This window comes from Limulus polyphemus, unplaced genomic scaffold (genome assembly GCF_000517525.1).
Source record: "Limulus polyphemus unplaced genomic scaffold, Limulus_polyphemus-2.1.2 Scaffold918, whole genome shotgun sequence".
Classification (NCBI taxonomy): Eukaryota; Metazoa; Arthropoda; class Merostomata; order Xiphosura; family Limulidae; genus Limulus; species Limulus polyphemus.
The window spans coordinates 257,291-283,078 of NW_013666528.1; the positions used below are offsets into that span (position 1 = coordinate 257,291).

Here is a 25,788-nt window from a genome sequence, read left to right on the forward strand (position 1 = left end):
TGAATACACATCACAGCTATAAACTATGTATTATACTTAGGTACACCATACACACTATACAACTGTAAATTATGCGTCGTACAATTACACACCATTCAGCTGTTAACCACGAGCTACAAAATTACCCACCACACAGCTGTAAAACACCAGCTATACAATTATACACCATACATTTATAAGCCACAAGCTGTAAAATTACGCACCATACATCTGCAAGCCACAAGTTGTACAATTGCACACCCTACAGCTGTAAGCCACAAGCTGTACAACTGCACACCCTACAGCTTTAATTCACAAGCTGTAAAATTACACACCACACAGCTGTAAAACACCAGCTATACAATTACACACCATAGATCTGTAAGGCACAAACTGTACAATTACAAACCATACAGCTGTAAACTAAAAGTTATACAATTACACACCATACAACTGTAAGCCACAAGCTGTAAAATTACACACCATACATCTGCAAGTCACAAGCTGTAAAATTACACACCATACATCTGTAAACCACAAGCTGTAAAATTACCCACCATAGATCTGTAAGGCACAAGTTGTACAATTACACACCATACATCTGTAAGCCATAATCTATACAATTACACACCATAAAGCTGTACGCCACAATCTGTAAAATTACACACCATACAGCTGTAAGCCACAATCTGTAAAATTACACATCATAGATCTGTATGCCACAAGCTGTACAATTACACACCATACATCTGTAAGCCATAATCTATACAATTATACACCATACAGCTGTACGCCACAATCTGTAAAATTACACACCATAGATCTGTATGCCACAAGCTGTACAATTACACACCATACATATGTAAGCCACAAGCTCTAAAATTACCCACCATAGATCTGTAAGGCACAGCTGTACAATTACACACCATACAGCTGTAAGCCATAATCTATATAATTACATACCATACAGCTGTAAGCCACAAGTTGTAGAATTATGCACCATAAGCTGTAAGCCATAAGTTGTACAATTACACACCATACAGCTGTACGCCACAATCTGTGAAATTACACACCATAGATCTGTATGCCACAAGCTGTACAATTACACACCATAGATCTGTATGCCACAAGCTGTACAATTACACACCATACATCTGTAAGCCACAAGCTCTAAAATTACCCACCATAGATCTGTAAGGCACAGCTGTACAATTACACACCATACAGCTGTAAGCCATAATCTATATAATTACATACCATACAGCTGTAAGCCACAAGTTGTAGAATTACGCACCATAAGCTGTAAGCCATAAGTTGTACAATTACACACCATACAGCTGTAAGCCACAAGCTGTACAATTACACATCACACAGTTATAATCCACAAGCTGTACATGTATGTTATAGTTACTCTATAAGCTGCATATTACAAGCTGTTTAGTATACATGGCTCATTTCTATTATAAAAATTATACAGGTATAGAACACTCAGCCACAAGCTATGTGTTTCACAATGACATAAATGCTACCATTTTGAAAACTACCGCTGGATACTGTCCAAGTTAATGATACTCTGGTTACCAGTGGTTGGTAACCAAGTTTGAAAGCTGTAAGGAAGCCTCACTTAAAAAAAAGAGCCTAGAAACTTCGTCTCATAAAAGATGACAATGAAAGTTTTTGCATTACGAAATAATTCTACACCAAAATGTGTCTGGTTAGTGCCTTGCGTAACTGCGTAGGTAGAGTAAAAGTTACTATGGAAACTGACTATTTTATCAAAATAGCCACTAATCTGCGCAGTACGTTACATTTTGTTATTTTTAACTCTTTATGATAAACTTCTTCAGATACTGCATCCTTGTTAGAAAAAGAACTATTAATTGTTATATGAACACCTGACACAAGACATTAAGGTAGCAACATTTGATTTTACAGTGATGCTTTGTTTTGTCTTCTTACCATCTTGGTTATATGAAACGTCAGAGTAATAAAAATTGCAATTATATAGTTGCTATGGTAACAGCCTGCACATGACAGATGAAGGTAATGAAAGATTTTACATATAAAGTTCTTTGTTGCAATGACAACAGAAACTTTTCTAGTGTCTATGGAAACTGATTCAACGTGGCACACAAAGGCATTTTAATAGGACAGTTTCACATAACCTGTTAGGTTATTACAAGAACTCCTGCGGTAGGTAGGTCACAGAAAACGCATTGTTGTTATGACAACGTGGTGTTTCTTTAGATGTCATGTCAGTACTTGAAAGTTCTGATCCTAAATTTCAAAATGTCTTAGTGTTTCTACCAACTCTTAAATAATCAATCAGTGTTTTAGAGCAACATTTCAGAATTTAAACAAGACTTTACCTAAACATTCACGATTTTGTCTCCAATACTGAGTTTCTCTATCATTGCTTCCTTTTAACTATGGGAAACCTGAGGGCAATAATTTAATACCTTCATTACAGATGTTGTTATCTTGTTCAACTTATGTGCTCGAGTTTACGAGTTTTATCTTATAGTTACAAAAATATTACCCTTCGATAGGGAGTTTTCTCATATGTTTTCAAGATAACTTACCACAGTTACTTTCTGATAGAGAGTTTTCTCATGTTTTCAAGATAACTTACCACAGTTACTTTCTGATAGGGAGTTTTCTCATATGTTTTCAAGATAACTTACCACAGTTACTTTCTGATAGAGTTTTCTCGTGTTACCAAGATTACTTTCTGACAAAGAGTTTTCAAAATCCATATAATAATCAAGTATGGCATTAACGTGGATATTTACAATACTAAGTTGTATTTTAGGTTAATCCAAGTGAGTAATTATACCGGGTAACATCAGATTATAAGTGACTGGATGGCTTATAGCCGGTTGCATTAGGTTATTACAGGTGCATTTTGCGTCACAATACATCAACTAATTAAGAAACAGGAGCAGTCAGATTAGTTAATATTATGCGAAACAACAGATTTGTTGAGTTATTAGAAACAAAAGTGGTTATTTCATGTTAATTCGGGTTATTAAACAATAAGAAGGATGATATCGCGATATATCATGTTAATGGAGTTAATATGTAAAAATCAGATAAATAAAAAGGAAATCATTATAACATTTTAAACTTTGGTAATAGCTACTTATAAGATGTTTTGTGTCGCTTTTCAGTATAGATAAAACGGGTAAGAGATGATATGACTGGTTACATTAGGTAATAACAAATGCAAATGTCTGTACTTAACCAAACAACTGCTAACAAAACTAGAACGTTAGCAGTTTGAGAAGATATGTAAATGTCAAAACTGTTTGGTTTAAGACCAACTGCACATTAGTAATTTCAAAATTTAATTAATAATTAAATTCCGCTCACTGCCAGCTTTCTTATCGATACAAAACAATTATCAATATTCACTAGAACATCATAAAATACAGTTTTTAATATTCACTGCAACATCACAGAAACCTGCTTTTAATATTCATTGTAACATCAAACAAAACAGTTGTTAATATTCATTGCAACATCAAACAAAACAGTAATTAACACTCCCTACAACATCACACAAAATAGTTGTCAATATTCACTACAATATTATAAAAACAGTTTTTAACATTCACTGCAACATCACACATAACAGTTGTTAATATTCATTACAAGATCACACAAGACAGTTTTTAACATTCACTGCAACATCACACATAACAATTGTTAATATTCATTACAACATCACACAAGAGAGTTTTTAACATTCACTGCAACATCGCAAATAACAGTTGTTAATGTTAATCACAACATCACACAAAACAATTGTTAACATTCACTGCAACATCACACAAAAATGTAGTCAGCATTCATTGAAACATCATGCAGACAACACGTGGTGAAGTTTGTATATGTTAGAAACCTGTATCAGCTTGACGTACATTGTATTAGACTACACAGCTTCCACGAGCTCTGTCTTCATTTTGTCTATCATCTGACATGTTGCAGAAATCCAAAACTAAAATATAATAAAACTTCAGGTGTGACTTTGTTTATCTTCGAAATCACTTATAGAGATTTTAGGTTTGCCTTTCTGCAACATGTCTGATAACAGACGAAATTAATATATTGACAACCTGCCTGGTTAGCTTTTTCTTAGACGACGTTTCGTTGCACTTCCGTGTATTCTCACCGAAACGTCGTCAAAAAAAATCATAAGGCAGGTTGGCCATATCAACATCTTCTAAAAGTTCTCCACCTGTGGTTTTTACTTCTAACTAGATATTAAAGGAAGACCTCTTTTCCTTCACACAGCAAAAATAACAAAATTTGTAAGTTTTATGACCTGTCTAACAATGTGCATCTGTCAGTTAATTACATCAAAATGTCGTTAGCTTGCTCTTAATCATAGATATAGGAACGGAGAGGAGCAGGGTCGACGCCCCAGAGTATCTGTCTGAACAATCAAAAATTTAGTAAAGAAATTTAAAGTAAGAAGCCACTTTGAACCAAACTGTAATTTTTTCGTAGTACAGAGAGACAACAGTAAAAACAAATGTCTTTTTTTTTTCAGTTCAGTTCATTATAATTTCGTACTTACACTGACTGCTATCTTATCAAAGTGGGCTTAGAGGATATGTGGACTAAGCAGGGAAAGAGCGTCGGAAAACATAAAAAAGTGGATTATGCTCCAGTTTTTAATGGTTATTTCCTAACCTTTTGTGCTTTTCAATTTCGGTTTGAAAATGTTTCTTGGGGTAAAAAACCCTACACAAGTGTGTATTGTGCGTCAAGGCACACATGGACACAAGGAGATTCATGAACATCGTTTCATAGTACAAAACTTGGGAGTGAATTTTGTTCCAGTTTATAGTACACAATGTAAACTTGCACTATTTCAACAGAAACAAATTCACATACCAAGAGATGCGGGCTTTTTGCCTGTTAAATGCTGAAGCACTGAAAGCATTAGCTATAATAAATGTTAGCCACTGTTTCTCATGATATCACATAAATACATTAGCTATAATAGATGTTAGCCACTGTTTTTTATTATATCACAGAAACACATTAGCTATAATAGATGTAGCCACTCTTTCTCCTGATATCAATGAAACACATTAGCTATAATAGATGTTAGCCACCGTTTCTTATGATATCACTGAAACGCGTCAGCTATACCACATGTTAGCCACTATTTGCTCAGGATATCACAGAAACACATTAGTTATAATAGATGTTAGCCACTATTTCTCATGCTGTAGGCTTAACAGAATGAAATTTTGACTCTATGGTACATTTTGTACGTATTTGTATCGTATTTGGGTTTCATTACATTTTCATCATAGAACTAATATCCCTCGCCTCCCAGCATCCTAACGACCCCTTCATTATGTCCAACAGCACTTTCTATCAACACAAGTGTAACTCGAGTATGCCTATAGCATTGTAAGGGTTTTCTTTGTTGCTGTCAGAGTTAACCATGTTGAAGTCTTTCCTTTGAACAATGGTTACTACTTTGTGGCCACAGTTCACATGAAATGTTTTTCCACCAAAGGTGTGTACTTGGATTCAATAATCTAAAGGTTATCTTTGCCGCAGCAACCGGGTTTATAAGTAGCCACGGGTCCTTGTTGCAATCACACGTGGTAAAACGTATCTGCTTCGTGACACTCGGGGTCGATGAAGCCCTTTCATGATACCCATGCTGCTGGAAACAGCAACAATCAGGCCAATAATGTCACTGTAGTAACTCTTACTGCTCAGGGAGACTCAGGAACGGTGAATCCATTTCATGATATATATATATGCTGCTGAAATCAGCAACAATTGAGGACAATGACGTTACTAAGCTATTTATGAATGAAATAGTTGAAAATCCCCCTCCCAACTCTGTATTTGCATTTTCTACCATGCCTGACTCACCCCTAAAAGTTTCGGAACACTAAATCCTCCTTGAGACACAGAGTTGAAACTTGGCAAAAACAAACTCTCGAAATGCGTAACATACCCTACAAGTTTCCATTCTCTTCTGAGAAGTATTTTAAATCAGTTCGTGTTTTTTCCCAAATACGTGCTGTGTCGAAGCACAAACTTAGGGCATATCAACAAAGTGACTAAATACAATATAACAGAAGGCCTATTCAAGATCACCTTCTGCTTTATTCAGTCTTATTCTATTGTTTTACAATTCTGTGGGCCATTTAAAGCCCTTGATGATACCAATCCATTGTTAAGTTAAATATAAATTCAATTATCATAAGGAAACCTAATCTAGAAGGATAACGTTTACAATCATATAAAACCAATATAATGTTAACGGCATTTTAATCAAATTTAACAAACTAATCCTATGGGAAATTATACAAGGTATTCATAATCTTCATAACAAAAACAAAACCGTCGGGTAAAGCAAAAAAGTGTCAAATATTAGTATAGATAACCATAGATTGCTAAAGATTTTTGAGAAAGCTTTCTTCAAAACTACGTGGATAAGTAATTTATCTTAAAAACAGGTTTTGAATTTCATAATTGCTATAAAACAAACTTCAATCGTACTTTTTGATTGTCAACGAAAGATATATCTTGAAAAACAAACAAGAAATATTAGCTGTTTTGTTTGTTTCAGAATTTTGAGCTTTCCCTAATTTTAACTGGTGAACTAAAAGGAGGGCAGGTAAACTATAGCAGCCATCGTCAAATCTTAGACTCCTTAATTTTAACTGGTGAACTAAAAGGAAGGCAGGTAAACTATAGCAGCCATCGTCAAATCTTAAACTCCTTAATTTTAACTGGTGAACTAAAAGGAAGGCAGGTAAACTATAGCAGCCATCGTCAAATCTTAAACTCCTTAATTTTAACTGGTGAACTAAAAGAAAGGCAGGTAAACTATAGCAGCCATCGTCAAATCTTAAACTCCTTAATTTTAACTGGTGAACTAAAAGGAAGGCAGGTAAACTATAGCAACCATCGTCAAGTCTTAAACTCCTTAATTTTAACTATAGCAGCCATCCCCAACTCTTAAGCTTTCTTATCCGGCTGTCTCTGTTATGGCGCATCTGTAGCCCTAAACTGCGGAGCGCGTTTAGGTGACAACTGGTCGTGAGCCATAAATACTACGATTCACAGTTGCGGCATGCTAACGACTAGGCCACGATCGACCCGGGAACATGAAGTTCTTGAGTTTGCCTCGTGTCACTAAGTTATAACGTTTTCGGGGAATTCCCTGTTTCATATTTTCGCCAAGCTAAACGTGTTTAACAATAAAAAATGAATATATATATATATAATTTCAAAGAGTATGTTTTAGAAATACCCGTATTAATATATCTCACGTGCTGTGAAAAGAGAGCATTATAAGCACAATTCACCAAATATTATTTGATCTTGAGTTGCTTTAAACCAACATTCACTTGAAGAAACTAATCATTTATGTAATAATTAAGTGGTTTTTATTTATTTTGATGTAGTAAGCAGTATGCCTAAATACATGTTATCTAAACTCATTAATTTTTTACTAGGTTAATACCCCCTATTTTTTTGTAAAAAAAACAGTGGTTTGAAGAATGTTTGTTGCCTTCGTATCTTTTCCGTATACTTACAGCATGTACAGGGGTGTAATGCCGCTAGAGTGCTACTCTCACTCCTGAATTGTAGCTGAGTACTGCCACTTCTAAAACTCAAAATAGGTATATAGAAATAAGTTATTCAGTTTACACTTAACTTTAAATGTCTTTCATAACCAAATTCTCAGAACACTAGCTGTTTGTCAAGTACATACTCTGTCACCCTCCCTCAAGAGATGGCGTCAGGCACTGTGCGACTTTTCTGGCTCAAGAGTAGGTATCAAAACATTAAAATCATGAAAACCTTTTTTATACGTCATGGTTATTAAGACACACGAATGTGATATTAAGACATTTGATAAAATATATTTTACAAATATACCCAGTGTCTAAAAATGTACACATTTTCAAAGGCTTATTATTTACATTACACACAATAGAGGTCGCATTTTTCTAGTTATTCGTGTTGGTAGGAGCAGGAGGTGTGCAAAGCATTATAAAAGTCAAAGTTATCAGTAATGTAGCGCAGTTAGAAATATTGTAAGTTAATAAGATATGCGTTTTTAAAACTTGCTGTGACTTTTATACGGTATCCAGTTATTTCTGTTCTGTTTTTTTCTTGCTACTTAATTTAAAGAAAGTTGAATGCGTATTCAATTTAGTTATAGTGTAATAGTTTCAAACTAGAGGGTCACTCAGTAGAGCGCATACTTCGCCATGAAGCGTTGATCATATTTGGCTCTCAAAAAATAAGAAAAGGTGTCCGTATGTCCATCATTATCAACAGACACAAACCATTTTTGGCAGGACAATGAGAAATAATATTCTACTTATGCCCACCAAGTTTCATCAAAATCCAATCATTTTTGACTGAGTTATAGAGCAAAAATAGTGTGATAAATCGGTCACCATGTTAATTTTTTGAGTTTTCGTCACCTTGCTGTGACCTTGACCTTCCAAAAACTGAACACTTCTGAGTTGGGTTATAGTCCAAATGTATACCAACTTTCGTCCAAATCCATACAGCCGTTTTCGAGAAATCTTGCTGACAAACACACACACACAGGGATGAAAACATAAACTCTATCTTCGGTGGCGGAAATAATAATCAATGCGGCATGTATTTTTTCTATTTGAAATGAAGTCACAAAAATGTAAGTTATGTTTTCAATATGCGATCTTTACCCTGATAATAGCGTCTGACAATTCTTGGCAGGTCTCCGGCATTATGAAATTTATCATTACACCACTGAATACGTTAGGACATATTTATTGTTTTTCAATCATGAGAACTATTCGTTGAATTTTAAGGTTTTTATTATTATTTCTCAATACTCAAACGTTAGATTTACAACAGAACATGGATATTAATCACAATTTATGGAGTTTTTAATTTCTATATACAGAACACATAAATAACAAAAAAAGAATTTAATACTGTCTAACTTCTTCAGATAGATTTAGTACTTGAATTTTGTTTGCCTTGTGTTGGTTGAAATATGAAAGACTATCAAAGATACCATCAATACATGTTTTAAAAAGTAATATTATAAATGAAAGCATGAGCTGTCCGCTTCTATTGTTTAGAGCCGATTAAAAGCTTTTGTTTGTTTGTTTTGAATATCGCGCAAAGCTACACGAGGGCTATCTGCGCAAGCCGTCCCTAATTTAGCAGTGTAAGGGAAGGCAGTTAGTCATCACTACTCACCGCCAACTCTTGGGCTACTCTTTTATTAACGATTAGTGGGATTGACCGTCCCATTAAAACACCCCCCACAGCTAAAAGGGCGAGCATGTTTGGTGGGACGGGGACTCGAACCTGCGACCCTCATATTGCGAGTCGAGCGCCCTAACCACCTGGCCATGCCGGGCCGATTCAAAGGTACCTGTGCTACACGCGGCATTAAACGCCATTTACGTTTGGGTTCGGTGCTACTGACCTTCTTCCTCAGTTGAGCCCTCATTCTCGGTATTAAGGCGGTAAAGCTTAAATGGCCGCCAAGCTCGAGCCGCTCGTCCGATTGTTTAAACTCGATCTTTGGGGATAAACATGCTGTCCTCTTCCAAATTTCATCAAAATTGCTTGAGCCATTCCTCACAAGCAGACAGACGGGACAACCGCGTTTTATATACATGGATAGATATTTGTTCTTATCGAGTAATAAAACGTTTACCCATTAACACTCGTTAGCTCGGGGCTTCAGGGCTCATAACGCTAATTTAGACCAACCTGAAAAAACATAGCTCAGCTCATGAAAAGTAAGAATAATATTTTGATCCTGGGGCTTGTCTCATAATACTCAGTCCCAACTGCTATACGCCCACTTGTAAAATACACAAAAGTAACACTTTTCAGACCAAGCATGAAAGGCCCACTTGTGATCAGGGCTGGTGCAGCAATCTTCGAGGCCCACTATGAATCAATAACTAAACGCCCCCCCCCCCCAACCCTTCCACCTTAATATTGCACAAAATAATTAGATACATGTTTTAACTTATTTATGTTACAACTTTGTGTATTCTTTTACTTAGGTTACATTTGTAGAGTTTGGCTGTGTAAGGAGCCAAATTAATTTTGCTCCAGGGCTGTAATATGCCCTCTTACACCACGATATTGTATAGTTTTCCAGTTAACAAAAACTAAACCTAACAATAATCACCTGAATATCAATTTCCATCAGCTGAACCTGACGAGCCATAGGGTATGTTATCCAAATAAGCTTTAAATGTATTTAAATTTGGATAAACTACTTGGAGTGGATTTCCTTTATACACACGCATCTTTCTACTCCTCCAGGACGAAAGAGAGCTCGAGCTTGACATGGAGCTCGAGTTTGTCCGTCTTACGATGGTACGTTTTAAAACGCGAAATAATCTAAACGTATAAAAAGCCCACTGAGATAATATTATCGAGGCTGAGCTGACAGGAGCTGATATAATTTAAAACTACACTACTCATGTAACTGTGGTTTTGGAGTTGTTGTTGTTGCTGTAATAGTTGTGCTTTTTAGTGCAAAGGTACACAATGGGCTATCTGTGCTGTGTCCACCGCGGGAAATTGAGCCACGGATTATAGCCCGTAAACTTATCGTTAACCCACCGGCTGACTTGGGATTTATTATCCAATATAAATAGATATGTGTTACATTAAGCAACATTACAGTTCCCAAGACAGTGTCATGTATCAATGTTTTATAGATTTTAGTAGTTACTCTTTATTAGATAAGAAAAAATGAGTATTAAGAATATTTTTTAAAAGTTTACAAATTCAGTGAGAGTTTTGCTGATAATTTAACTTGCGACAAATTTTCCATTTCCAATTTCAAAGAAACATATTTGGTGTTTTCAATATACAGACTAAACGGCCAGGTCAGAGACCCAAAAGTACGGTCACAACCCATCCTTACTTAGAACTTTTGACCAGAAGGAATCGGAAAGAAACCAGTCACCGGGATCTTCAATGCTATTCATAACCACATAACACGACTGATTTTTGTGGTTATAAATTACATGCAATTGAAAATACAGAGCGTATTCAGTGGAACAAACCTTGGACCTTCCGTTCCGCTGTATATAGAGGTCAACTTTTTTATATATATTCAGATAAAGTTAACGACTCTTTCAAGCAGTAGCCTAGCATAGTTATGGCGCTCTACTCGCAATATGTGGATCGCGGATTCGAATCCCCGTCACCGAACATGTTCGCCCTTTTAGCTGTGGAAACGTTATAGTCGTTGGTAAAAGAGTATCCCAAAAGATGGCGGAAGGTGGTGTTGACTAATTGTCTTCCCTCTAGTCTTTCACATATAAATTAGAGACGACTAATGCAGATAGACCTTTGCGCAAAACTGAAAACAAAACCGTTATTTCAGATATAATATATATATATATAGTTTTAAAGGTGACATTCCTGAAAATATAATGTTTGATATTAATTTAATAGTTTACTTGTCTTTGCTACGTGAAGAACATTTGTGATCCAGAAGTAGACGATCCACCAGTGAAATAAGGTACACATGATGTCAAAAACAGGAAATATATCAGAAATGTAGTTCATTATGTGTTTTCAAGGTGAAATGATGCAGATAACGATGGGAACTCTTGCTGAGGATGGGCATCGTTAAAGGATTCTAATTTGTAAGATCGTTGTCAAGCGAAGTCGAATTTAAACCAGAAACACCCAGCTTTTAATCTTCATTTGAAACTGCAAACTTGTTCCACTTTTGCTACTAACTGCATGGCTTACTATAACAGTTACTTGTTATTGTTTTAAACAAGAAAAGTCAATCAGTGCTAATATATATACGAAAGGTAGGACCGCAATTAAAGTCGTAAATTTTAAATTTAAAGTACCCACTCCCTCTCCCTCATACAGAAATATAAATGTTCCAAATTGATGTTTAAAATATGTTTTCCATCTGTACATCATGTTTGGTCCTGATGTTTAGTATTTGAACATATCATGTTTGGCCCTGATGTTTAGTATTTGAACACATCATGTTTGGCCCTGATGTTTAGTATTTGTACACATCATGTTTGGCCCTGATGTTTAGTATTTGTACACATCCTGTTTGGCCCTGATGTTTAGTATTTGTACACATCATGTTTGGCCCTAACGTTTAGTATTTGTACACATCATGTTTGGCCCTGACGTTTAGTATTGTTACACATCATGTTTGGCCCTGATGTTTAGTATCTGTACACATCATGTTTGGCCCTGATGTTTAATATTTGTACACATCATGTTTGGCCCTGACGTTTAGTATTTGTACACATCATGTTTAGCCCAGATGTTTAATATCTGTACACATCATGTTTGGCCCTGATGTACATCATCTGTGTGTCATATTTAACCTTACTGTTCTCGCTTTTCGGTATGCTAAGGTTGCTAAAATAGACGTTGATGCAATAACATTTAGTACTTAATAATTAAAATCATTTTCATAACACTCAGTACTCATGATAAGGTGGTTTTTTATCATTATTGTTTGGGTGTATGATTCTTATAAGAGTTCGTGAAACGATTAAAGAATATTTTTTTTTACAAACTAAACGTGTTCCTAATATCAGTTAATATTCCATATATGTGCAAGAAAGGACTGTTTGTAATTTAATAATTTCCCTCTATATATTTTTTCTACAGGATGTTTAGGCATATTGGAAGTCATTGGTTACATGATGACCTGGTATGGTTTGGTGATTAGGGTGCCCAATCGCATGCTCGAATACAGTCACCGAACGAACGTGATCGCCCGTTTAGCCGTGGGGACGTTATAATGTTCGGTTAATCCCACCTTTCGTTGGTAAAAGACTAGCCCAAAAGTTGTCGGTGGGCGGTGTTAACTAGCTGCCTTCCTTCTACTCTATTACCACTAAATTAATGACAGCTAGCGCAACTAGCCCTCGAGTAGCTGTGTGCGAAATTCAAAAAACAAACAAACGTTAGCTGACATGATGTAATGATATAAAGATCATATCAAAGTCATCCAAATTCTATCTCTGATTTGCATAAATTTGTATCATTTTATAACTCACTTTGCATTAAAGTCAAATATTTTCAATTGACACATTTTACCTCAGACTGATAGTTTCAGAGGAGGCGTCTGATTGACCTTTATATCTATTATCATGTTAGGTAACAAATCGCTTCCAATATGCCTAGAACCCTATGTCAACAAATGTTCGATATTCCACACCTACTTCAACACAATATTTAAAATCGGGACTTTTAAATCACCCGATAAATATATATATATATATTAATGAACAAAACAAGCCCAAACAAAATTAAATTTAAAATGTTGCATAAATTAAAAGGATCCCCAGGGTACAGGCTATATATATAATGTGGGATGTATAATATGTCCTGTTTTTTTGGAGGTGACTGCGGTAGTAGGACCCACATTGCGGTGCAGATACGCCGTCTATCAGTCTTAGCCTCCGTTCGCTAGTATCACGTGAAGAAACTCAGATAATAATAATAACAAAATCATAAAAAGAAGTACAAGTTAGGAAAAATAGACGTGGGTGCTCAAGCCCACAACTTCCCACATCTATATCACCCTTCACTGCCTGCAGACAGTTGTGGGAAGGTGACTGCTCTCCAAAGTAAAAGAAAAACGAAATAATTTAATTTTGTTTGGGCTTGTTTTGTTCATTAAAATGTCATTTATCACAGGTTTGGATTTGCTGTTTTTAACGCAATCCTTCCTTTTGATTTGATTTTGTTTGACTGTTTAAGCATTAATTTTCTATACACACACACATATATATAGGTGTGAAAAAGATATAATCAAAACGTAAAAACAGTAGTAACGCAAATTTATTCCCAAAAATAAAAACTGTGCCGCCTGCGCATGGTTATCTTGAGAAGCCGTACAACTCCTATTAATATATATATTTATACAATGCAAGATCTATTAGAATAATAAACAGTTTTGTCCGTCTGTAAAATGCGCGTGTACCTTACTATCTAAATGTGAATGCGCGCGAGCACTTCATTTCAGTGAATGTAAACAAAGGGCGGACGTAAAAGTATTTTAGTAGACATTTTGTACAGCAATATATTAAAAACTGATCAAAGTTTTTAAAAGATCTAATGTTAAGTCGTACAATAACATTATAAGTTTATTTATTCATAGTATTAAGTACGGTAAAGTTTAGTAGTAAATAAACTTAAGCAAAAAACGTACACAAGTTATAGTGTTAATTTATCGAATATTGGCCGTACTTAATAAAGCTAAATAATGTTAGGCCTAAGACAAGATATTTCGATGTCTGCGATTAAATTATTTTTGTATTATTTTAGAAATCATGTATTTAAAGAAGTACAGTTGCGATAATGATACTGATTTGACCGCAATTTTTTTGCGGAACTGTGCTAGTAAAGTCATGAAAATAATTACACGTAGCTTAATTACTAAATACAAAGAAACGTATACGCGACTACTGATGTAATGTAGTAAGAAACTGCTGAGAGTGACTGGTACTTTTTGAATTAAAGCAGATAATGCATTATTAAGAAAACACAATCTTTTCATATTTTCGCATATATATATAAAATATACAATGAAAGTGGTAGCCCTATACTTACCATCATTTAGTTCTTCTCTGTTGAACGATCTCCTGTGCCGTTATCGTAGTACAGATCTTTTGTTATGTTCAAAATTGCACATATAATAAACAGTATTCAATTATTACGTTTAGAACTATGCTTCAGCACGCATATTCATAAGTCTTGCTTCCTCTGACGTGTGTTATGTGTATTAATTTCTATAGTTAACGAACTAATTAATAAATAGCACAAAACTAGATGTAAAGAACCATAAGGAAAACAAGTGTAAGAATTAATGGATCTTTAAACAGTTTTTTTTTTTTTTAGTTTTCTTAACTTTTATCCAGAAATTGGTGTTCTAATTAAAAGTTTGTTGAAAAATATACAACTAACTTAATTTATAAAGTTTTTAGCGGCATACAACCCATTCTTTTCACTGCTCAATGTGCAAAATGGATGTATGTTTCTGTTAGCGAGAATTTTTGACGTCGCAAGCACCAGCCACCACAAGAAATTACAGTCAGTTAAAAGCGTGGGATGCTTATTTCTATTATATGTAAGTTTGCTTATTTGTTTTCTTCATCGAAATCGTGCTCTTTGTATTGCGAAAATGGTTTACTGTGTGGCGTTCGGTTGTAATAATAGAGCTGGCACTCTAACAAGTTAAAATGTTTTGTTTTCTAGGGCCAGGCGACAAGAAAAAACTTGGATGCATAAAAACTTTACATTGCCAAGTGTTACGAATCATAGTCGACTCTGCTCATCATATTTTGAGGGAACATAATCTGATCGTGATTCCATAAAAAAAGTATAAATATGATACAATGGTGCTAGAATTAAAGTACAATCAAACGCTATACCAAAGATATTTCCTGGAGTGGATGATTTGCTGTCAGACAGTGCAAAACGGAAAACTTGATCGAAATCACGAGGGAGGGAGCTTTCGAAAAAGAAAAACGCAGATCCTCAACTGATATAGTTGAAATTAGCAAAATACTACCAAGAAGAAATGTACTTCAATATGTTTTCCTTTCATGTACCTTTTAATTTATCCATCGCAAGTAAAAATCTGAGGCAATCGACAAATTAAGAGGAACATGAAAAAAAAAAAACATCCGCAATTAAAGTAATTTTTATCACAGAGTTCAGCTCTATTGGTTTAGAATGTTTCGTTAGCTTTCGACGTTTAAACTACAACTTTTAAAGTATTCCAAGATGGTCTGCAACACGTAGTCTGTTCTATGACGTCACCATATCACGTGAGTAGAATCTATTTAAGCTTCGGGAAACTCCGTAACTTATTATTATTATAAGTGTAAATAATTAACACATTTTATATTTTTAACAATAATATGAAATTTTTTTATATTGAATATATATATATATGTCGTTGTCCGTTATAGCCCTATTGACTCCGAATAAAAAAAAAAGTTATTTAAATGTCCTTTCAACTTTTTGCACAAATAAATGTACTGTTTAAAATTGGACCTGGCTATGTACTCTCCAGTACGAATAAATGTAAAACCGGACTTTAACATGTTCATAAACTAATACAGATATGGTTCCACGTTAGGACAGCGCTAAGTTTACGAACTTACAACGCTAAAATCCGGAGTTCAATTATCCGCGGTGGACAGACCTCAAATAGCTTATTGTGTAGCTTTGCGTTGAAAAAAAAAACAGCGACAAAACAAACACTGATATGAATATAAATAACACTGGCTTCTAGATAGCTAATAAGAGTTAGTTCTCAACACATAACACACTGAATTATTCTATACAAGCAAACGTACCCGTCCCCATTGACGGGAAAGTTTAAGTTAATCTATAAATCTGAATTATTTCATGGTTAATTGTGTTGCACTCTTGGTTTCGCTCAGATCAAACGCTCTAAGCTACTTATGCTGCCTATCGCGAAAAATAATTACTGAGCACTTCAGGCATGCTAAGAGCTGCTCAACAATAACATACGGTAAATCTACATTTTTATTATTTAAGTTACGTCACGTATTGAAATATGAATGATAGTGTAGTAAATACCTAGCAGTATAGTGTAGAATATTCTGCTTTACAGGACCGGTATTTCACTCCCATCATACGGATTTTCACTATTTCTCAGAGCATTACAGTAACAGTACGTATATAGCATGATTGTTAAAGTAACTATACGCCTGTGGCTGAAGCCAACAAAGCAAAATGAATTTCGGAAATAATAAGGATAAATCGATGGCCATCAAGGCTTTATTTACTACGATGGGAGGGGAGCTTTAAATCTCGAAAGTTGGGGCTCTTATCGCTTGCCCATATACGTTGATTTAAACACGTATATTTAGTCATAGATGCGTTTTATTATACTGGATACTTTATCACCATAACAACCAATATTATTTCAGGTTCTCCAAGAATACATCTCCTGGCATTAAATGTTCACCTGCATTGCATCCCTCGAGCAGCTGTAGCCTTTAGAGCGTGGGCTAGCATCTAGAGAACTGGTCTCCAGTTGGTGGCCCGCGGGCCACATCAGTCGCTCGAAAATCTGATATGTTCCCTGCACTCTGATCAAATATTACAAATGTAACATAATTATATTTGGTAAATGGTGTATCCTCCAACGACATCAGGCCTGTACCTTGGTTTTATGGTTATCATCTGAAGTGACTTGTTGTGGAAAATAACTGGGGACCACTGATGTAGAGGGTTATAAGCAACATAGTATTCTTTCAAGTTAAGTGAAAGTCGGCTTTTCGATCGTCGAAGATCGCGGTGATTATAGTTAAGAAATACTAAACTCGGTGACGCTTTGAAAACTCAAAAAGAGTTTTTTTTGTTTTTGGTAAGGAAAACATCGCCTTTCGAAAGAGCTCGAGTCTTTGATTAGCAGTAGTCACTGCACCAGAAACTGTTCAACTGAGTATCTTATTAAAATGAATGATACTTTTAAAATATTTCAAATAAGCTGGATGCGTAAAGAAAAGAAGACAGACATACAGATATATTGATGGACTAGAAATCAATAGCACAATTATGCTCCGTGCACTTACTACCTTAACCTGAAACGTCTGTTGAATAGATCGCTTGGTAATATTGATCAATTGATGTTGGTATGCATTTGCCTGTATATAATAAGTCGATCGCTTGGTTCTTGTAATGTCAGTTGCTGTTGTCGTTTTTTCTCAGTGCAAAGCTACTCAATGGATTATCTTCACGTCATCCATCACGGCGAATTGAACCCTGTATGTTAGAATTTAAGTCCGTAAACTTACCTTTGACCCACCGGGGGTCTTAATGTCAGCATTTTTTGCTACATTTAGAATTTTATTCTTATACAACCATTATTGTTCTTGGAGTCTATAATATGCCCTTAGGGTCTGAATGTTATATTATAAGGTTTGTAAAATTTCAATGTTTTTAGATTGATGGCATGTATAAGTTTAATTTTAAATTAACTATAGTATTTATCTCTAACTTAAAGTTGATCTTAAGGACTGATGTTAAGTAGTCTACCTTGTTCAAAGGATGCTTGATTCTATTGATAATAATTTGTAGTTGCCAAATTTAATGTAAAGTACTTTACAGACACTTGAATATTCTGTGAACAATAACGTTTAGTTATCAACGGTATTTTACATATACTTCAGTTCTGTGCTATAGAACTAGCGGTCAGAAACCAGGCTCGCTTCAATGTGTCTGTGTTAATAATACCTTTGTAAAACATTTTACAAGACAACTGAATTTTCTGTAAACAATAAGTTTCACTTGTCAACCTTGAAACCTATGTTAGTAACAAAGTTGAGCCACGAAATAATTATTTCTCAGAGTTTATCCGCTAATAAACGTGTAAGTAATAAAAGGGACAAGTCAATAATGTTAGAGGCTGTAACAGATACGATGATCGTGCTGCTTTTACGCAAATCCAGTATAATTAAATCAATATTCTTACTTTATCTCTCTTTCGTTCTATATAAGTGTGTGTTGCGTGGAGAGCGTGCGAGGGAAGTAAGGGTGCGGGTGGGTGAGAGTATAGAATATATCAATATGCATGGTAACGTTTAAATACTATAAGACATCTTGTAGAATTTACTTATATTTATTAGTGGTCTGACAAGAGTAGCCCAAGAGTTGACGGTGGGTAGCATTGACTAGTTGCCTTCCCACTAGTCTGTCTCTTCAAATTAGGAACGGCTGGAGCAGATATCCCTCGTGTAGCTTTGCGCAAGATTCAACAAAGAAAACATTTATTTATAACCCAAAAGTTCACTACAAAGAGTGACACGCTTTTACAACTTTTCACCTCTTAAGAACGATCCCAAACAGTACTGTACAAATCACTTTGGGGCATTTAATTAACATTTACGGGGAAAAAAGTATTTTAAACTCCGGGCCTTGTTGCTAATTAATCTTGATCACTAAAGTGCTTCATTAAGAAAGTCTATTCAGCTGTCATTGTCTAGTAAGGCCTCTCTCTCTCTCTCCAAATTAAATTTCACTTTAACGACACTCTCTTGAGCAAGTAACAAAGTAATACTGAATGGTAATCGGAGATAAATCAGGTTTTTCTTTCTTGTTGACTGTATGAGTTATTATTGGTTCTGTATTGACTAAGTGAGTGTGTTCATCCCATTACGTTTTCTACTTTGTTTCCCCCTTTGTGTTTATTAACAAACCTGCTTGCTCTTCCAATCGATAAAACGTGTATAATTGAATATCTTTTGTGATTTTTCTGTTTCTTCGTTATTTGGATCACTAAAGTGGGTAGTTCTCCGAGAACCGTAAATTGACATCTTCAGGCATTAACATTAACAACCTCTTGTTTTATTTTTAAAAAACTATAAAAATATCAACAGAATTGTACAGAAAAAATGAATTAAACCTTTCAAATACATAACATATTTTATAATACAGTAGAAATAACTAAAAAGTATATTTTAGGTGCGCAGTTTTTTTTTTTTTGGTTTTTGTTTTTTTTTCAAAATTGAAAAGACTGTTGCATTCGGTTATGCTTCTGTACCATATTGAAAACATAATGATTTTAAAAACCAGCGCTTGCTTTGAAAAGGTCCAATTGTTGAAAGTAGACCTTCACAAACACCATAAACCCTCTTCATTAAGTACTATCAACTAAACGCTTTTAACAAAGATTATAATTCAGTGCCTAAAGAAAAATAGTATTTCCCTGAATATAAGTTCTTAATTTGGTATTTCTGACATGGTCACATTTATAACTCGGTATTTGAATATTTCAAACATTGTCGCATTTGTGCCCTGGATATTGTGGTATTCCTGACATTGTTACATTTTAATTTGTTATGTAGTATTTCTGACATTGTTTACAGTTAGTATTTTAGTACTTCAGATAGCATCACTTTTATAACCTGGTATTTCAGTACTTCTGACATTGTTCACATTTGGTATTTTAGTACTTCTGACATTGTTTACATTTGGTATTTTAGTACTTCTGACATTGTTTACATTTAGTATTTTAGTAATTCTTACATTGTTTACATTTGTTATTTTAGTAATTCTGACATTGTTCACATTTGGTATTTTAGTACTTCTGACATTGTTTACATTTAGTATTTTAGTACTTCTGACATTGTTTACATTTAGTATTTTAGTACTTCTGACATTGTTTACCTTTAGTATTTTAGTACTTCTGACATTGTTTACATTTAGTATTTTAGTACTTCTTACATTGTTTACATTTGTTATTTTAGTAATTCTGACATTGTTTACATTTAGTATTTTAGTACTTCAGATAGCATCACTTTTATAACCTGGTATTTTAGTACTTCAGATAGCATCACTTTTATAACCTGATATTTTAGTACTTCTGAAATTGTTCAAATTTGGTATTTTAGTAATTCTGACTTTGTTTGCATTTAGTATTTCAGATAATATCACTCTGGTAACCTGGTAGTGTAGTTCTTTTGACATCGTTTACATTTGTAATCTGGTATTTCGCACATTTTTTTTTTTACAATTATAGCCTAGAGTTTTGGTATTTCTGACATTACCACATGTGTTGTCTGGTAATATGATATTTTGAAGTCTTAGCATTCCTTAGAAGCTCAGTATTAGACAATAGTTTTTCTTGTATCTCGAAGAAATAATAGATTTGAAATTGGCTGTTTAGAACAGGTGGTAATTGGATATATGCCACAACTGAATTGCACGAGTGTGCAGTTTTAAATACGTCGTTTTCAATACTTAGGACACAAACTACTTCCTCCCGTGATCCTCTGGTGAAAAGTTTAGAGTGCTGATCGACTGTTTGTTCTAATTTTAAACGGAAGAAACGGGATGCAGAGCACAACCGCTACTTCGTGCCAATGAATAAGTATATAACCGTTACTTAAAAGAATGACAAGCACTGTCGAGAATTTATGTACTGATTGTTTTATTTTAACATTCTTATGTAGACACATTCAACATTGTTTGTTTTCCTCTTCATTTTTTTTTTCATTTCACTGACTCATTTCGCTCTTTTCGTGATGGTAAATCAAAATACAAAGCTGAACACAACCTGTTTATTTAACTAGTTAGACACGTTTCCTACGCTAAACTATACTTGACGTTGTTTATATTATGTTTATAGTTATCAGTGTTTCTGAATCTAAAGCTTAATTCAACACTGTTAATATAATATTTATGGTTATCAATATTTTTGAAGCTAAAGCCTAATTCAATACTGTTAAAATAATGTTCATGGTTATCAATATTTCTGAAGCTATCGCTTAATTAAAGACTGTTTATATCAAGTTTATTCTTATCAATATTTATGAAGCTAAAGTTTAATTAAAGACTGTTTATATTAAGTTTATGTTTATCAATATTTCTGAAGCTAAAGCTTAATTAAAGACTGTTTATATTAAGTTTGTGTTTATCGATATTTATGAAGCTAAAGTTTAATTAAAGACTGTTTATATTAATTTTATGTTTAACAATATTTCTGAAGCTAAAGCTTAATTAAAGACTATATTAAGTTTATGTTTATCGATATTTATGAAGCTAAAGTTTAATTAAAGACTGTTTATATTAAGTTTATGTCCATCAATATTTATGAAGCTAAAGCATAATTTAACACTATATAAATATTTAACAACATATTTTAATCTAAAACTTAATCCAGCACTGTTTAGGCCAATAGTTAACAATGCCTAATTTCATTCAACACAACTGATGTCAATCTATATAAATAATACGCTTGCATTTGTTTATCTGGAACTTTTCTCGTAAATTTCTCTATCAAACGCCACAAATCTCATATTATTAAAAATGCCTTTGTCCGGATTGCATATTGGCGTTTCCGTTCAGAATCACCTTACCTGATTTTTGCTTAATCAAAATTTTTAATGCAACAAGTATGCTACACGATAGCATAATGTCGTTGTCATCACGTGACGACTGGTTTCGATTTCAACTTGAGTTGTTTTATTTGCAAAGTATTTCACACAAGAAACACTTAACTCTTGAGTGATTTCCTAAAAGAAAATGAATATTACACTACATACAATTGCTATGGGTTTTCTCGACTTATTTAAGTCTAAAATACTCATGTGCAGTTCATTCAAAACCATATGTTTATCACTTTGTGAACATGCATTCAGACGTTTCTGCATATTCAGCTCAGTTTGCCATCATTGCAACTTTACATTTATTTTACTTTGCAATAATTTAGTACAGGTTTTATTCTTCGTTTTTGTTAGTTTCTTTGTTTCAACTCATAAAACCTTGTCATTCACTGAACGCTCATAACTGTTTCATAGTCTGTAAACTATTATAAATACCATTAATATCCTTTATTTTTTATTTTAAGTGTAGTCTTATTAAATAAAGTTACATCTAAGTTAGTTTGTTTGTCTGACCGCGTCAAATTTTTTCAAAGAGACGAGGATTTATTGATCTAACGCAATCCCTGGAAGAAATCTTAGTTTAAATGCCGTGCGTGAAAATGATAGAATAAGGGAAATTTAAGCGAAAGGCGTGAAAACTACTGCAAATATTTTGCGTGTCGTGAATAATATTTAATAGCAAATTTCGAACAAAAACTTCATTCAGCACTGTTTTATATAACAACATATCTTAATCTAAAACTCAACACTATGATATAAATATCTAAGAACATACTTCAATATAAAACGTAATCAAGCACTATTTATGTAAATAGTTAATTGCATTTAACTTTATCAATGCTTCATCTAATGATATACTTCGCTCAAAAACTTCATTGAACACCGTTTATGTAAATACTTAACAACACTGAATCATACAACTCTATTTATACAAACAATAAATAGCTTTTCCACATTTAAACTTAATTCAACATTTTGAATGTTAAAAGCCCGTAATGTTTAATCAAAGTCAAACGAGTCTATGGGGTAGTTATCTGTTAAGAGTCAAGTACATAATATATATTACGATTCAACTAGTTAATATCCATTACGAGTCTAATAAGTGATATGCGTCACGAGTCTAATATATGATATCCGTTAATTGTCTACTAGGTAATATCCGTTACGAGTTTACCAGGTAATATCCGTTCCGTATCTACTAAGTAATATCCGTTACGAGTTTATCCGTTAAGAACCTTCAATGTAATACCTATTACTAGTTTAATAGGTGATATCCGTTACGAGTCTACAATATAATATCCGTTTCAAGTCTAAAAAGTGATATCCATTCTCAACGACTAGCTATACGGTCCGGTACTGAAATAGTTTGCAACTGCGGTGCCTAGCTAGTCGAAAACTTAGTCTGACAGCTAATGCAAGTTTTAAATGTTTTACATTACTCTCGCCAGTTTGTTTAGCATAGCATACCTTACCATTGTCACGTTCAGCACACAGAAACCAAGTTCTAAAGTAAAACAAAAAAAGGTTGAACTACTAATGGCTGAGCTAAGAAATATTTATTTTAATCATTGCTGGTATTGTAAACTAATCACAACATTCGATCTGATACGAAATGATGGAAAAACTTTTTTTTTTATTTCGCAAGATTGTGTCTAATTCTTCAATAAAAATAACATTCTCCCCTACACATGACGAATTATTTTGGTATTGTTCTGTTACTGTAGATTTAAACTTTGGTTTATTTTATAGCTGTACTCTAAGGTGAAAAATAATATTAACAGAAAAATATTTTGTTAATAACAATAGAACAAATATATATATATATATAAATCAAAAGAGTTTGAAAGAGGATTATTGTCACAGCTGGGGGTCTCGTTTCCTTATCAACGGCCCCCAGTGGCACAGAGATATGTCTGCGGACTTACACTGCTAGAAACCAGGTTTCGATACTCGTGGTGGGCAGAACACAGATAGCCCATTGCGTAGCTTTGTGCTTATCTACAAACAAACAAGCCGTATCAAAGACTGTACGTGAGAGTTTGATTACATCTTTATTGGTGTAAATTTTAAATGTAGTACTGAGAAACTGGGGTTCTTAAAAAATTACTTTTTCAATACCATTTGGTACCACTTTTAACATATAAAACATTACAGTTTATATCAGTAAAATTTATGAAAATTTTTAGCCCTGTATATTGAATCATGTTGATGCAATGAGTTGCGTGTGACTAAAGAGCACAATCCGAACACTTTTCTCAGAAAAACTATCCCTTTAAGAAAATATTCACTTATTCCTAAATTTTTTCAATGAGGTATGAATATTACGATTAATAACTGGTAGCACAAACAGCCGCCCTACGAGCAGAGTTTCTTCTAGTACCATCTAATCTGAAAATAACTTTCAACACGTCCTTAAGTAACCAAGAGCGTAAAGAGCTGATTTAAAGTCACTTTGCTTCTTCGTACCTTTATCTAAATACACTTTTCGACACGAACATGCGTAACCAAGAACGTAAAGAACTGATTTAAAGTCACTTTGCTTCTTCGTACCTTTATCTGAATACACTTTTCGACACGAACATGCGTAACTAAAATTAGTAAAGAATTCAAAGTCACTTTGCTTCTTCCTACCTTAATACTATCTAATCTGAAGATAGTTTTCGACAAGTATTTACGATATTAAGACGGTAAAGAACTCAATTAAAGTCACTTTGCTTCTTCATACCTTAATACCATCTAATCTGAAGACAATTTACATCGTATACTTACATGCTAAGATGATAAAGGACTGGTTTAAACCCATGTGGTCTCTCCAGAAAGTTGTAGATCATGGTTTGTTTCTTCCTGTATCGGACGTCTCGAGATCGGTTAAAGGATTTGATTGGTTTACCCAGTAGGTTAGTACGGGATATCTGAAATTGTGAGCTCGTGGATCCACAGTCTAACCTTCCAAGTTCTAACCTCTCCACAAAGCCAGCACGAGATTCACCTGCTAACTCCCCAATGGTTCTGTGTCTTTGTGGTGACATTGTAATTTCTTGTAGAACTACAACAGTTTCTTATAACAAGAGTTCTACTGTATACAGAAATTCTGGCTCATGGTATGATGTTGTCTATAAAGACTGTTGCTGATTCCTGTTGCTTCTTGCCCCCCCCCCTAAACATCTATCTGGTTTTCCGAAACAAACCGTACATTCACTTGCAGTATATTTGTTTAAAGTATGTCAAATTCTTTAAATATATAAATACATTATATTTTCTCTGAAAACGAATAAAACTGAAAAAGTAATAAGAATTCAGTATTATTTTATCTTTTCTCTGATCTAACTGGCTGGTACACATTAGCATCCATTTTAACAATACCAACTGTTTTCACACTTATGTGGGAAAATACAAGTCTGATCGAGCTACTGGTTCATATTAACATCCACTTCGACGCTACCGTTTTCACACTACAATACAAATCTAATCGAGCTACTGATACACATAAACATCCACTTCGACGCTACCGTTTTCACACTACAATACAAATCTAATCGAGCTACTGATGCAAATTAAAATCCACTTCGATGATATCAAATGTTTTCACACTTATGAGAACAATACAGGTTTGATCGAACTAATGTTGCACATTAACATCCAATTCGATGATGTCAAATGTTTTCACACTTATGAGAATAATGTAAGTTTGATCGAGCTAATGTTGCACATTAACATCCACTTAATTAATACCATCAGGTGCTGTCACATTTACCTGAACAATAGTTCGATCAAGTTAACTAGTTCATTCACATTAACATCCACAATACCATCTGTTATCGCATTTATGTTCACAATGTCCAGCTGATCTCGCTAA

At 34.1% G+C, this 25,788-nt stretch overlaps 1 protein-coding gene across 1 annotated transcript in view; it reads right to left on the reverse strand.

Annotated features, from left to right (window-relative positions):
• LOC111086204 (potassium voltage-gated channel subfamily KQT member 5-like) overlaps nt 1-24,982 on the reverse strand; it is a 100,077-nt gene extending 75,095 nt beyond the window's left edge. The window contains exon 1 of the mRNA XM_022388089.1: nt 24,702-24,982. Within this exon, the coding sequence (XP_022243797.1) occupies nt 24,702-24,961 (260 nt within the window). The 5' untranslated portion in view covers nt 24,962-24,982. The remainder of the gene's footprint in view (nt 1-24,701) is intronic.
• Nucleotides 24,983-25,788: the final 806 nt, after the last annotated feature.